General features: G+C 44.6%; 1 protein-coding gene across 2 annotated transcripts in view; it reads right to left on the bottom strand.

The window, feature by feature from the left end:
- Positions 1 to 14540, bottom strand: part of grk4 (G protein-coupled receptor kinase 4) — a 109373-nt gene that overhangs the window by 24498 nt on the left and 70335 nt on the right. For both annotated transcript variants that reach the window (XM_033018345.1, XM_033018346.1), the window contains exons 3-5: positions 13816 to 13928; positions 9585 to 9662; positions 7729 to 7829 (exon numbers count right to left, since the gene is read on the bottom strand). In XM_033018345.1, the coding sequence (XP_032874236.1) occupies positions 7729 to 7829; positions 9585 to 9662; positions 13816 to 13928 (292 nt within the window). The remainder of the gene's footprint in view (positions 1 to 7728; positions 7830 to 9584; positions 9663 to 13815; positions 13929 to 14540) is intronic.

The following is a 14540-nucleotide window of genomic DNA, read 5'->3' on the forward strand; positions in this document are numbered from 1 at the left end:
TTTGTGAAATAAATTTGTTCAATGAAATTTATACATTAGCATGTTACCCATAACGCGCGTCCATTGGAAACGTGAATGAGTCCATTGTATACAATGAACTAGGGGTGGCACAATGGCTCAACGGTAGAGTTGCTGCCTTACAACGCCAGAGACCTGGGTTTGATCGTGACTACCAGTGCTGCCTGTATGGAGTTTGAGCGTTCTGCCTGTGACAGCGTGGGTTTTCTCCGGGTGCTCCGGTTTCCTCTCCAAAGGCGTATAGGTTTGTAGGTTAATTGGCTTCACTAAATTTGAAAATTGTCCCTATTGTGTAGGATAGTGCTAGCGTACAGGATAATCGCTGGTTGGCAAGGACCTATTTCCGCCCTGTATCTCTAGTCTAATGTGCAAGGGAAACTGTACAGAAATTTCTCTTACTGCCTCAGATCCTACTTCTATGCATCAAAATTCAGACCTAATAAATAATGCACAACTGGCTGCCAACACAAGTAAGCAAATCTGATAATGAAACCATCACTTAAAACCAACTACAGTGCATCCAGAAAGTATTCAGACCCCTTCACTTTTTCCACATTTTGTTACGTTACAGCCTTATTTTAAAATTGATTAAATTCTTTTTTTTTAATCATCAATCTACACACAATAAAAAAATGTAGTCCATTTTAGAATAAGGCTGTAACATAACAAAATGTGGAAAAAGTGAAGGGGTCTGAATACTTTCTGAATGCACTGTATCAACAGGAAATAACACTCACTAACACTGATTTTTTTTAAAAGATCTAGTCCTAAACCTCTCTGGGTTGCTGCCAGCTTATCTTTAACAATGGGGCAGGATTGTGGTGCTGTGATAGAGTTGCTGCCTTACAGCGCCAGAGACCCGGGTTGGTGCTGACACTATGGAGTTTGCACGTTCTTCCTGTGGCCTGCATGAGTTTTCTCCGCGGCTCGGGTTTTCTCCCACACTAAAGCCGTGCAGGTTTGTAAGCTAATTGGCTTCGGTAAAATTGTAAATTGTCGCTATTGTGTAGGAAAGTGCTAGTGTACAGGTGGTTGCTGGTCGGCGCAGACTGGGTGGGTCCAAGGACCTGTTTTTACGCTGTCTCTCTAAACTAAACAATACTATTGTGAAGCATCTTGGAATATTTCACCATCATAAAGGGGCTGTACGTGTGAATTTCTGTGCTGTGGTTATCTCAAACTAGAATTTTAATAAACCCACAACCTACGACTCATGAGACAAGTGTGTCAAAACTGTCAAGTCATAAATAGTTGTTTAAAAACCCATTGTTTGTTTATTGTTTAAATACGAAGTGCTGGAGGAACTCAGCGAGTCATGCAGCATATGTGGGGGGAGGAACTGCAGATGGCTGGTTTATACCAAAGATAAACATAAAGTGCTAGAGGTACTCAGTGACTCAGGCAGCATCTGTGTGGGGAATGGACAGGCGACGTTTAGCGTTTGGGGCCCTTCTTCAGACCAACTGAAGTGGGGGGGAGGGGGGAGGGAGAAAGTTGGAAAAGAGAGGTGAGGGTGGGACAAAGCCTGTCAAGTGACAGGGAGATACAGGTGAGATTGGTGCAGTAAGTGACAAAGCCAAGAGGCGAGAAAGAGACAAAGGGTTCAGATAAGAAAGAAGAGAGAAGAGTGAAATGTAAAGCCAGAGGGAGGGATATAGGTGGAAGGGGAGGCAGTGGAGGGGGCGAAAACCCATCAGCATAACCGGTTTGTTCAACAAGTCTTGTAGTGTTGCCTCAAACTCTTTGCTGCAATGCATGTCAATAATCACCCACTTCAGGAAATAAATAGCTGTGAGCTGCTGCAAGTGTAATTCTTAACTAGCACTTCATTTTTCCCTCCCCATCCTCCTCACACCCCTCTGTCAGCCTCAACCACCCAGCTTTAATTGCATCACTCACCCCCTCTGATTAACAAGCAAAGGGAGCAGCCATTTAAACCCAATTACTTTTATGGGGTAAAAGCAGATTTTGCTTGTGTCCACCGGGTTGGATGCATCATGCATCAACGATTGCCTACAAACAGTATGTAACTGGTGCAACAATTGATGAAAAGTGAAACAATTTCTCAGACCAAATATGCCCTCCCACGATGCATGTTTGACCATGAGTGGGAAGAGTGAGACCAATTTACGCTTGACAATGCAGGCATCTGCAAGGTAGAGGAAGAGAGCCTTGATAGGGTGAATGCATCGACAAACTGCAAAGCCACAGTGATCTCAGAAGCAGAGGCACAATAAGGTAAAGTCAAAGTCAATTTTAATCGTAGCAACATGGATGATGGTGTGTGGCAAAAGGAACTGGAAATGGGGACGAGAAATAAGAAACCTTTGTTGTTCATTTCAAACCACCAATGCTATTGTTTCAGCTGCCCAGCATGCAAAGAATTTTCACTTTGGTGTGCGTTGTTTTGCACAATCACAATGCTTTTCCTTTAGGTTTATTATTGTCACATGAAACGAGAAAGAGTGAAAGCTTTGTTTTGCATTCTCTCCAAACAGATCAGATATACTATGCATAGATACAATCAGGTCAAACTCAAGTATAATAGATAGAGCAAAGGGGGAGATACAGAGTGCACAATATAGTTCTCAGCATTGTAGTTCCTCTGATAAAGTCCAATGTCCTTTTATGTAAAATGATGGGAGGCATAGATAGGGTAGACAGTCTGAACTTTTTCCGCAGGGTTGAAATATCAACTAGAGGGATTATTATCTATAGGAGAAGAGGGGGAAAGCGTGCAGGGCAATTGTTTTTAAACAGATAGTGGTGGGGGCCTGCAATGCATTGCCAGGGGTGGTGGTGGAGGCCGATGCAATAGTGAGTGGCATTTAAGAGGCTTTCAAATGAGCACATGGAAGTGTAGGGAATCGAGGGATGTGGATCATGTACAGGCAGATGCGATCAGTTTAACATGGCATCATGTTCGGCACAAACATTGTGGGCTGAAGGGGCAGTTCCTGTACTGCAGTTCCATGTTGTAATCGGGTAAAGGTGAATTGGACAGTATCACAGATTATGGAAGGACCGGTCAGAAGCCTGAGAACGAGGAGAAGCAGCTTCTCCCGAGTCACGTGGGATGCACTTTCAAGCTTCTGCACCTTTTTCTGGATGGGAGCAGGGAGGAGGAAGAAGAATGAACGGGATGGGACAAATATTTGACTGTTTTCGTGAGGCAGTCTGAAGTGTATGTGCAGTCAATGGTGGGGAATTTGGTGTGGTGTACTGGGCGACATCTTGTCTTGATGTCTTGGGCACAGCTATTCACAAAACAAGCTAAATACTTCGTATTAGTTTAGTTTATCATTTTAATTTTAGACATATAGCGTGGAAACAGGCCCACCAAGTCCACACTAACCAGTGATCACCCATACCCTATCCTACGCACTAGAGACAACTTACAGAAGCCACTTAACCTACAAACCTGATGTGACAGGAAACCGGAGCATCCGTAGAAAACTTATGCAGTCACTGGGAGAACATACAGACTGCAGCCGTAGTCAGAATCGAACTCGGGTCTCTGGCGCTGTGAGACAGCACTGTGCTGTTCCATTGCTGTGGGAGTGCGAGTGAAGGGTAGGGATTCACAGCAGGTCACTTCAACAAGCAAGGGCAGAGGATTGCACCAGATTCCTGCCACCATTACCCCTACAATAATGCTCAGCAGACAGCCCAAGCGAATTTCGGTCAGACAGCACCTGTAGTCAGGATAGAAACCAGGTCTCTTGCGCTCTAATTGGCATCCCAATGTATTCAAACTACAGGCTGTTAAATTAGCTTTGAAAACCTACAGTGATCATTTTGAAGAGTAAATAATCTGTTGATTGCACAAAAGAATGGAAAGACCAGAAGATCATAACAGACTGAGTTTGCACATGCTCTGTGTGTGGAATTGGGGAGGCATTGATAAGCATCAACAGTGGGTTCTGCCAAAAAGCACAGAAGCACCACCGACCAGAGATATTCTCTCCTGCTGTGCCACCTCCAAACACACCGCATCCACTGATTCATCTTTATCTGCTCTACTCATCTCAGTCATACAGTAAGGTAAAAGGCCCTTCGGCCCAACATCCATGCTAACCAAGATGCCCATCGAACCTAGTCCTATTTGTACATGTTTGACCCTATAACCCTCCCAATCTTTCGTCTCCATTTACCTCAAAAAACTCCAGTAGATTACACAATCAGAAGAAGGGTCCTGAACAGAAATGTCGCCCATCCATTTGCTCGTTACTCCAGCACTTTGGGTCTATTTTCAGATTACATAGACACGTTTTTTTCCTTCATAAATCCATGCTGACTGCGCCATCTTAATGTACAAAAAAGGAACTGCAGATGGTGGTTTACCAAGGAAAGTCCTAAACTCAGTGGGTCAGGCGACATCCCTGGAGAATATGGATTCTGTTCTTTCTTAATATTCTTTTGGGTGTCATTTTATTGTAGGCCAATTAGATCTACCAATTAATGTAGGCTAAAAGACCATCTTTTATTGTAGACCAACATGCTCCCTACATTGAAGTAGGGCTACCAGGTGAGTGGAGTCCAGTGTTTAAGAAGGAACTGCAGATGCTGGAAAATCAAAGGTACACAAAAAAGCTGGAGAAACTCAGCGGGTGCAGCAGCATCTATGAAGCGAAGGAAATAGGCAATGTTTCTGGCCGAAACCCTTCTTCAGACTGAAGAAGGGTTTCGGCCCGAAACGTTGCCTATTTCCTTCGCTCCATAGATGCTGCTGCACCCGCTGAGTTTCTACAGCTTTTTTGTGTACCTTCGAGTAGATTCCAGTTTTTGTTTAGGTACACAAAAATGCTGGAGCAATTCAGCGGTTGAGGCAGCATCTATGGAGCGAGGGAAATAGGCAACATTTCGGGTCGAGACCCTTCTTCAGACTTTCCATTCGATTTTTGATTTTCCAGCATCTGCAGTTCCTTCTTAACCAGTTTTTGTTTAGTTTAGTTTTAAAGACACAGCGCAGAGACAGGCCCTTCGACCCACTGGGTCCTCACCGAACAGCGATCATCGCACACTAACACTATCCTGCACACATTGGGGACAATTTACACTTGTACCACGCCAACTGACCACAAACCTGTACATCTTTGGAGTGTGGGAGGAAACTGAAGATCTCAGAGAAAACCCACGCGGTCACAGGGAGAAAGTACAAACTCCGTACAGACAAGCACCCATAGTCGGGATTTAACCCGGGTCTTCGGTGCTGCAAGCGCCGTCAGGCAGCAACTCTACCGCTGCGCCACCATGCTGCCCATGCTCTTCCTTCCTTCTTTAAATACCAGATCACATTTGCTATCCTCCACTGTATCAACTCCACAATTTACGGAACTTTGAAAATTAATAATCAAATTGTTTACTATCTCCATTGCCCCCTCCAACAAAACCGTGTGTTGATCATCAGGCCTTTGCAATTCATCAGCTTTTAGGAACACCAACATCACCAGTACATTATTTTTTAAATGAACATTTATTTCTTGTTCCTTATTTTTGCTACAGACATTTAACCACTCCAATCTTCCACCTTCAGAGGTTATTCAGCTGTTGCTGCACGGAGACCACACTGGCTTCAAGGATGTCAAAGGTTATGGGGAGAAGCTAGGAGAATGGGGTTAGGAGGGAGAGATAAATCAGCCGTGATTGAATGGTGGAGTAGACATGATGGGCCAAATGGCCTTATTCTGCTCTCACTTATGACCTTAAGGCATAAGGTGATAGGTTTAGATCCCAAATCAGAGCATTTCTTTGGCTGCTCAGCATTTTAGGATGTCTAGCAACAGATATGAAAGCTCTATGAAAATGCAAGTCAAGACACAAAGTGCTGGAGGAACTCAGTGGGTCGGGCAGCATCTCTGGAGAACACGAATAGACAACGTTTAAGGGTAGGGAACTCCTTCAGTATGAACGGCACAAAACTAGACCAACCATGGCCATCGTCACAGCTGGAGAAAGGTTTAGCACTCAAATTCCTTTTGAAAGGCCGGCCTCCCACACAGCTAACAATTACCAGATTAACACAAAACGCTGGAGTAACTCAGTGGGTCAGGCAGCATCTCTGGAGAAAAGGAATAGGAGGTTTCAGGTCTGAAGAAGGGTCTGGAGTTACTCCAGCACTTGGTGTCCATGTTCAATGTAATCCAGCATCTGCGGCTCCTTCCTACACCAGTTACCAGATTAATCCTGATCAACCCAGACTTTTTGGAAAAAAAAAACAAAAAAAATCAATCCCCATGTAAAAAAATTTGGGATTAAAATTCCAGATGCAATGGTCAGGGAACGAAGTATCAACTCGAAGCCAGTAACAGAAAGCCTAAAAGTAATCTTTCGGAATGGATATTAACACAAAATGTTGGAGTAATTCAGCGTGTCAGGCAGCATCTCTGGAGAGAGGGAATAGGTGATGTGCAAAAAATGTTCACTTTAGCCACGTATCACAGCCCGAGAGCGTGGACAAACATCAAGGATTGAAATCATGGAAATTGCAGTGCGCATGGAAAATATTTTCCAGCCTTGGCTAAGGAATGGCCTGCTCGTCTCTCAGTGAGGTGCCTTTTGGATGAATTTCACCATTGCCACGGCTTCTTGGCAGAACTGGCGAACTATCTTGTGTGGTCGAGCCGAGGCCTGCTGACCTCCGGCTGCACTGTTTTGATTACAGCACAGGAGGTGGTCCACCAGGCCCATTCCCTCTCTTTGAACAACTTATCCAATTTCTTCCCCTTCCACAAGTTTCCCCATAGCAGTACAAAACATACGTCCAATTGTTCCTTTTAAATAGAATAGAATTTCATTCCGTCACAGTTTCGGGTATGCGCTCCAGATGGTAACAAGCGGCAAACAACAAAACCACATCTCGTCTTTTACTGCTCAGGCCAATAAAGATACTTTTGCCTTCAGTTTTCACTTCAGGCAATGGTCACACAACAAATCTTGAAAGTAGTTCTATACCACTATTTACCACTTTTTTCTTTGCTTAAAACATAAACTGCAAGTTAACAAAGTAGCTCGACCAACTTCCCAGCACTGCAACCTTTTTTCCCCCTGTAGAAACAAGGAACTGCAGGTGCTGGTGTGACTCAGCGGGTCAGGCAGCAACTCTAGAGAACATGGATAGGAAGAAACAAGGAACTGCAGATGCTGATTTTTTTTTAAACGACACAAAGTGCTGGTGTAACTCAGCGGGTCAGGCAGCATCTCTGGAGAACATGGATTGATAGAAACAAACAACTGCACATGCTTGTTGACAAAAAAAAGTGCTGGAGTAACTCAGCGGAGTCAGGCAACAGTCTGAAGAAGGATCCTGACCCAACACATCACCTACCCATGTTCTCCAGAGATGCTGCCTGACCCGCCGAGTTACTCCAGCATTCTATCAAAGAATGAGTGTCTTTTCTTTGAGGTAAAGAAGCATTCGTCCTTCCTCTAAACTAACACTTCCTTTAAAGTAGATCCATGCATGTCCAGTAATTAATTTCCAACATTTAATTATTTTCCTTTGTTTAAAAAGCAAACTGCACAGTGGCAAAATATCTTTCCCCAGTTGTGTAACCTTCCATTTTTTTCCTTCCTTACAGCAACTCAGATTTCTGGCCATGGGGTTCACTATCTGAATACATGAACATTTTTCATTGTCCACTTTTATCATAACATTTAAACTTTCCAGTCTATGTTAATTGAACACCAGTGTAGAAAACGGACACTTACTTAGCACACTCCGTAAAGATCTCCTTGCAAGGACTTTGCTCCAGTTTCTCCTTGCATTGCGTTACGGTGTCCGCAGGCACGTCTGGTAAATGGGCCGCAGACTGCAAACAGACATTGCCAGAATCAATCAAAGATCTGCCATATCATGGATTTACAGTGGCATTGAGTGTCCCAAAGCATGCAATATTTTCGAGCTCGTCATAGAGTCATACAGCGTGGATCCTTCAAGCCCAACTTGCTCACGTCGACCAACGTGCCCCACCGACACTAGTCCCACCTGCCCGTGTTTGGCACATATCCCTCCAAATCTATCCTACCCATCTACCTGACCAAATGTTGTTCAAACATTGTGATAGTACCTGCCCAAACTACCTCTTCTGGTAGCTCATTCCAAATGCCTACCAGCCTTTGTGTAAAGAAGTTGTCCCTCAGATTCCTATTAAATCTCGTCCTTAACAGAGGGGAGAAAGCTGTTCCCAAGTCTGGTGGTGCGCTCGATCAAGCTTCTATATCTTCAGCCCAATGGGTATGGTGAGTGAAGGTATGACTAGGGTGGGGAAGGTCCTTGATTATGTTAGCTGCTCTCCTGAGGCAGAATGAAGTGCAGATGGAGTCAGTGATGGGTTGTCTGGCCTGTCTGTGTTGAGGACCTCAATTCAATGTATCAAGAGGGCATAGAGACCCTGCACAGGCAGTAGTCAGTGCACACCTTCTCACAAACTACCTGCAACACTCTTTAAAACTGCTACCTTGCAATTTATCCATCTGCCAATTCACATAAAGACATTGAAAATTTAATTGTTCAAATCTATATGAGCCAGATAAATAAAATTTATATTGAAACGGCTAATTAAAGGTTATCAATTTTAGGTCCTGGAAAGACTTTTGTCTCTACTCTGTTCAATTTGCAACTGTACACATGGGCTCAGACATATTTGGCTCAAATAGTTCCATAGAAGAATGCACTTGCATTTAACGGAGTCGTTGTTTACAGGAGGGAAACAGGCCCTTCAACCCGTTTCCTTTATGCCAACCATGATGCCTACTTGAGATAGTCCTATTTGCCCATGCTTGGTCCATATCCCTCCAAACCTTTGCTATCCTGTCCAAATGTCTTTTAAGTGTTGTGAGTGGACCTGCCTCCAGTATTTCCTCTGGCAGCTTATTCCATACATCCTCCTCCCTGTGTGTGAAAACCGTGCCCCTAAAGTCCCCTTTAAATCTATCCCCTTTCATCTAAAACCTGTGTTATATAGTTTTATTGAGATTGCAGATCGATGACTATGTTTAAGCATATAACCAAGCACTCAACATATCTGGCATGAGAGGAAAGTGGTAATTTAAAAAGAAAACATCAGTGAGAGAAAACAAGCCTGGATGAATTTTAGAGACTATGGTTCAGGTTTATTATTGTCACGTGTACTAAGGAACAATGAAAAGCTTTGATTTGCATGCTATCCAAACAGATCAGATACTATACACAGATACAATCAGTTCAAATTCAGGTGCAATAGATGGAGCAAATAGATGGTGGCGGCAAGGTCTGGGAAGATACAGATTGCAGAATATAGTTCTCATCATTGTAGCGCATCGGTTCCATAGACAAAGTCCAATGTCCGCAATGGTGTAGAGGTGAATCGGACAGTACCCTAGCTTATAGTTTACAGATGGATCTTTCAGGAGCCTGATAACAGAGGGGAAGAAGCTGTTCCTGAGTCTGCAGCTGCGAGTTCTCAAACTTCTGCACTTTCTTCGGGAACAGGGAGGAGGAGGAATGACTGTACACGGACAAAATTCCCCAATTGTGTAATAAGATGCATAGAACAGAATGCAAAGAAAAACTACAAAAATCATACCCCATTGTTGAAATAGGTCTCCAAGAGCTGCAGTCCGCAGTCCTGCCTCTTCTCATCAGGAGCCACTTCATAATCTGCCTGGAAACAAACAACATCACAGACACCCATCAGCTATAGAGCTTTATTGTCTTATTACTTCATACAATTTCTTACTCTTCCTGCCACTTCAGAGGCCTCTGCTATCTACTTCATCTGCCTGCTAGTTGTTTATTCCATCAACCACAGTGTTTCAACAATACTGTATTGTCACATATAACTAGGTACAGTGAAATTCTGCTTTTTTTTGTTTCCAAAACACAAAGTACACAAAATAGTCACCACGTTTCTGGTGCCGACAAAGTTATAAAAGTACTCTTTAAAGTCATGTTGGTCCCTCTTCGTTCTCAGGGTTCCCACTAGCCCCCTCTCCCCAATGCCGGGTTCCACTTAGTTCTTGGCGACCCACTCACGCTAGGTCCTATAGTTCTCGGCTGCCCACCCACACTGGGTCCCCTTAGTTCTTGGCGACCTCCCCCCCTCCCCCCCCCCAAACCCAAGTCCTCTTAGTTCTTGGCTGCCCACTCACGGCGAGTCCCTTAGTTCTAGACTACCCATGCACACTTCTTCAATCTGAAGATGGGTCCTGACCCAAAACGTCACCAATTCATGTTCTCCACTGATATTGCATGACCCCTGAGTTACTTCAGTACTTTGTATCTCTTTTGGTAAACCAACCTGCAGTTCCTTGTGTAAGAAGATCATCTGAAGAAGGATCTTGACGCGAAACGTCACCCATTCTTTCTCTCCAGAGATACTGCCTGTCTCGTAGAGTTACTCCATCTTTTTATGTCTACCTACAGTTCCTTGTGTCTACATCCCTGATTTTATTTGATTTGGTTTTGGCGGCACAGTGGAGCAGCTGGTTGACCTGCGGCCTCACAGCGCCAGTGACCCAGATTTGATCCTGATCTCGGGTGCTGTCTCGGGTTGAGTTTGCAGGTTCTCCCTGTGGGTTTCCTCCGGGTGCTCCGGCTTCCCCCCCACCATCCGAAAGACGTGTGGGTTTGTAAGTTAATGGGCGCTCTGTAAATTGTTCCACATGTGTAGGGAGTGGATGAGAAAGCAGGATAACTTACAACTGTGAACAGGCTATCAATGGTCGGCACGGACTCGGTGGGCCGAAGGGCCTGTTTCCATGCTGTCTCTTTCAATTCAATTGGTCGCAATAGCTCACATGGTTTGGTGTCAAATCTTTTGATGGTCACAGGCTTAAACAATCGGTGGTTTATAAGTTACATGTTCGAAAGGATAAATGGCATTTCTCTTCAACAGCAGGTCATTTGCGGTCAGTATGATGATTATATTTGCCAAGAAGAGGCAGGCAATGTGCCAGTGTTTCCCGTCAGGTACTTAAACAGCCTTAGGTCATCGGTACCGATTGGTCATGCCTGGTCAATCTCCTACACATCACATGCAATCCCACTGATGAGATTCTCCCAAGCCTCTGCACAAAGTGAGGAATGTTTAGATAAGGATATGATGGCTTTGGGAACGATGCAGAAGAGGTTCACCTGAATTTGGGGGAATTGGCGACAAGGAGAGTCAGAGTCCTACAGCATGGAAACAGGCCCTTCCACTCAACCTGTTCATGCCAACCAAGATGCCCCATTTATACCAGTCTCACCTGTCCACATTTGGCCCATATTCCAATAAACATTTCCTATCTATGCAACTTTCCAAATGTCCAAATGTGGATAGTATTCTCTGGGGCTTCGGAGGTTGAGGGGAGACCAGACAAAAGTTTATAAAATCAAGAGAGGCTTAGATAGAGTAGATAGGGTCAGAACCACTACCCTCCTCCCCACCCACCCTCAAATTAAAAAATGTCAAAGACTAGAGGGCCTGGCTTGAAGGTGAGAAGGACAGAGTTTAAAAGGGAATGTGTGGGGCAAGTTTTATTTTTACATAGAGTGGTAGATGCCTGGAACGCAGGTAGTGGTGGGTTGATGGGCCTTTTCTTGTGCCGCACAGTTCTATGTTCTACCACAGATAAATTAGACTTTGACTTTAGAGATACAATGCGGAAACAGGCTCTTCGCCCCAACAACGATCACCCTGTACACTAGCACGATTGAGTACTTTATTGTCACATGTGACAAGTCACAGTGAAATGCTTTGCTTGCACTACCCAAGGTATGCAAATAGTCACCCATAAAGGGCATTTACAAAGTTACCAATTCCCCCTTCCCCCCCCCCCCGCCAGTTCCCCTTTGTTCTCCCCTCCCATCCCCTCCCGTCCCCAGCACCCCCCACAATTTTACAATTACAGAAGTGAATTAACCTCCAGTTTCCTCCCACATCGTAAAGACGTGCAGGTGTGTAGGCTAACTGGCTAAATTGCCCCTTGTGTGTAGGGAAAAGGACATAGGAACTAGTGTGAATGGGTAATCGAATGGGTGGTCGGTGTGGTCTCAGTGGGCCGAAGGGGCTGATTCCATGCTGTTTTTAGTTTAGTTTGGTTTAGAGATACAGCATGGAATAAGGCTCTTCGGTCTACCGAGTCCACATCAACTACGCACTCTGGACTATTTACAGAAGCCAATTAACCTACAAACCTGTACTTCTTTGGAGTGGGTGGAAACCGGAGCACCCGGAGCAAACCCACGTGGTCACAGGGAGAATGTACAAACTCCTTGTGACCTTTTTCTTCCCCTTGCCCTGCAGCCCAAGAAACAAAGCCAAACATAAAAGCATATTTTCAAACTCAGACCACTTCCTTGGCAGGATTGTGGCAAGGTTTCATCATCACATGTCCTGCATCGTAAAATTAATTTATCTGCATCACTGCTCATTACACCTGATTACATCCCCAACCAGGCATTCTGTCAGCATGCACTGGAGTGGAAGCGGACATCTGGAACCCACTCCCACCAAAAGGCCACAGAAGCTTTCAAGCAAGTAATATTTCATGCTTGAGGACCTGAAATGTTAATTGGTTCCACTTTCCACAGATGCTGCATGACTGGCTGAGTTCATCCAGCTTTTCAGGTTCCATATTTGCTTTCCATGAAGACACGTCTTCAAGTCAACAGTGTGTGGGAAGGAACTGCAGATGCTGGTTTATACCGAAGATAGACACACAGTACTGGAGTAACTGGGACAGGCAGCATCTCAGGAGAAAAAGGATGATTGACGTTTCGGGTCTTTTTCTTAAGAGGGTTTCGACCTGAAACGTTACTCGTTCTTTTTCTCCAGAGATGGCATCTGACTCGTTGAGTTACTGCAACACTTGGTGTCTATTTTCTTGTAAGTCTATTCTTTGTTCTCTCTCTCTCTCTCTCTCTCTCTCTCTCTCTTTCATTACTCAGTGCTCAATTACACATTTATAAGGTCAGGTTTGATGAGTTCATCCAAAACGTCCAAGTCAGGGCAAGAAGATGCCTTTCCAGCTGTGGCTCCCAGCCGTCTCACTCATTGAAAATCAATCACCTATTTACCCTCATCCTGTTTTACTCCCTACTTATTCCCACTCCTACACCCATTGATGGGCGGTATAGTGGCACCGCTGGTAGAGATGCTGCCTCACATCGAAGTTCAAACCTGACCCGTCTGTGCAGTTTGTACGTTCTACCTGTGACCGCATGGATTTTCTCCGGGTGCTCCGGCTTCCTCCTGCATCGCAAAGACGTGTGATTTTGTATGCTAATTGGCATCTATAAATTCTCTCTCGTGTGTCGGGAGTGGCTGAGAAAGTATGATGATATCGAACTAGTGTGAACGGATGATCGAAGGTTGGCGTGGACTCAGTGGGTCAAAGAGCCTGCGTCCATGCTGTATCTTATTGATTGATCGATCGATTGAAAAATATGGGATGGAAACAGGCTCTTCGTCCCATCGAGCCCACCATCGGTCACCTGTTCTCATTAGTTCCACCTTATCCCACTTTCTCAACCGCTCCCATCACACTGGGGGCAATTTACAGAGGCCAATTAACCTACAAACGCACCCATCTAAAGGGAGAATGTGTAAGCTCTACACAGCACTGGGGGAGGGGGAGGGGGGGGGGGTCAAGAATAAACCCAGGCCACTGCAGCTGAGGCAGCGGCTCTACAAACTGCACCACTGTTGAATCTCCATCTGGATTCGCAAACAATCATTAGCAAACCATGCACCCAGCAGGACAGTAGAAGTGAAATAGGCATATCAGAGGCTTTCACCTTGGGTGCAAGGGTTGGTCAAAGGAAAGTCTTACCACTGCATCCAGGAATTCAATGCATCTCTTTAATTCTAGTCGTGTCTCACAGAACTGCCGGAAAAGGTGTCTGCCTATCGGTTGCTTGTCACAGAGGTTACTGTAATCCCTTTCTGGAAAAAAAAAAAGATTCAATTCATCAGCACACTAGTCACAAGGTAGGCGATACCGTTCAAAATATAGCAGCCCTGGTCTTACAAACCAATGCTCACATTTTCAGAAACTACAGATTCATGTCTCTCGGAGATATAATTCAACAGCAAACAGATATTCTACAGATGAAACATTTTCAGTCCTAATCAATTTCTTGACTTTTCTCCCTGAGATAGGACCTTTAAGTTCATAAGTTCTAGGAGCAGAATTAGGCCATTCAGTTTATCAAGTCTACTCTGCCATTCAATCATGGCTGATCTATCTTTTCCTCTCAACCCCATCTCCTGCCTTCTCCCCATAACCCCTCACACCCTCACTAATCAAGAATCTCCACCATAAAAATATGAATTGACCTGGCCTCCAGCCACCTGTGGCAATGAGTTCCACAGATTCATCACCCTCTGACTAAAGAAATTCCACCTCAACTTCCTAAAGGAAAGTCCTTTAATTCTGAGGCTATGATCTTTGACTCTCCCATTAGTGGAAACATCCACTCTATCCAAGCCTTTTGACTATTTGGTAAGTTTCAATGAGGTTCTCCACGACCTTCTAAACCTCTTCTAAATCCTTCT

Source organism: Amblyraja radiata, chromosome 3, assembly GCF_010909765.2.
Source record: "Amblyraja radiata isolate CabotCenter1 chromosome 3, sAmbRad1.1.pri, whole genome shotgun sequence".
Classification (NCBI taxonomy): domain Eukaryota; kingdom Metazoa; phylum Chordata; class Chondrichthyes; order Rajiformes; family Rajidae; genus Amblyraja; species Amblyraja radiata.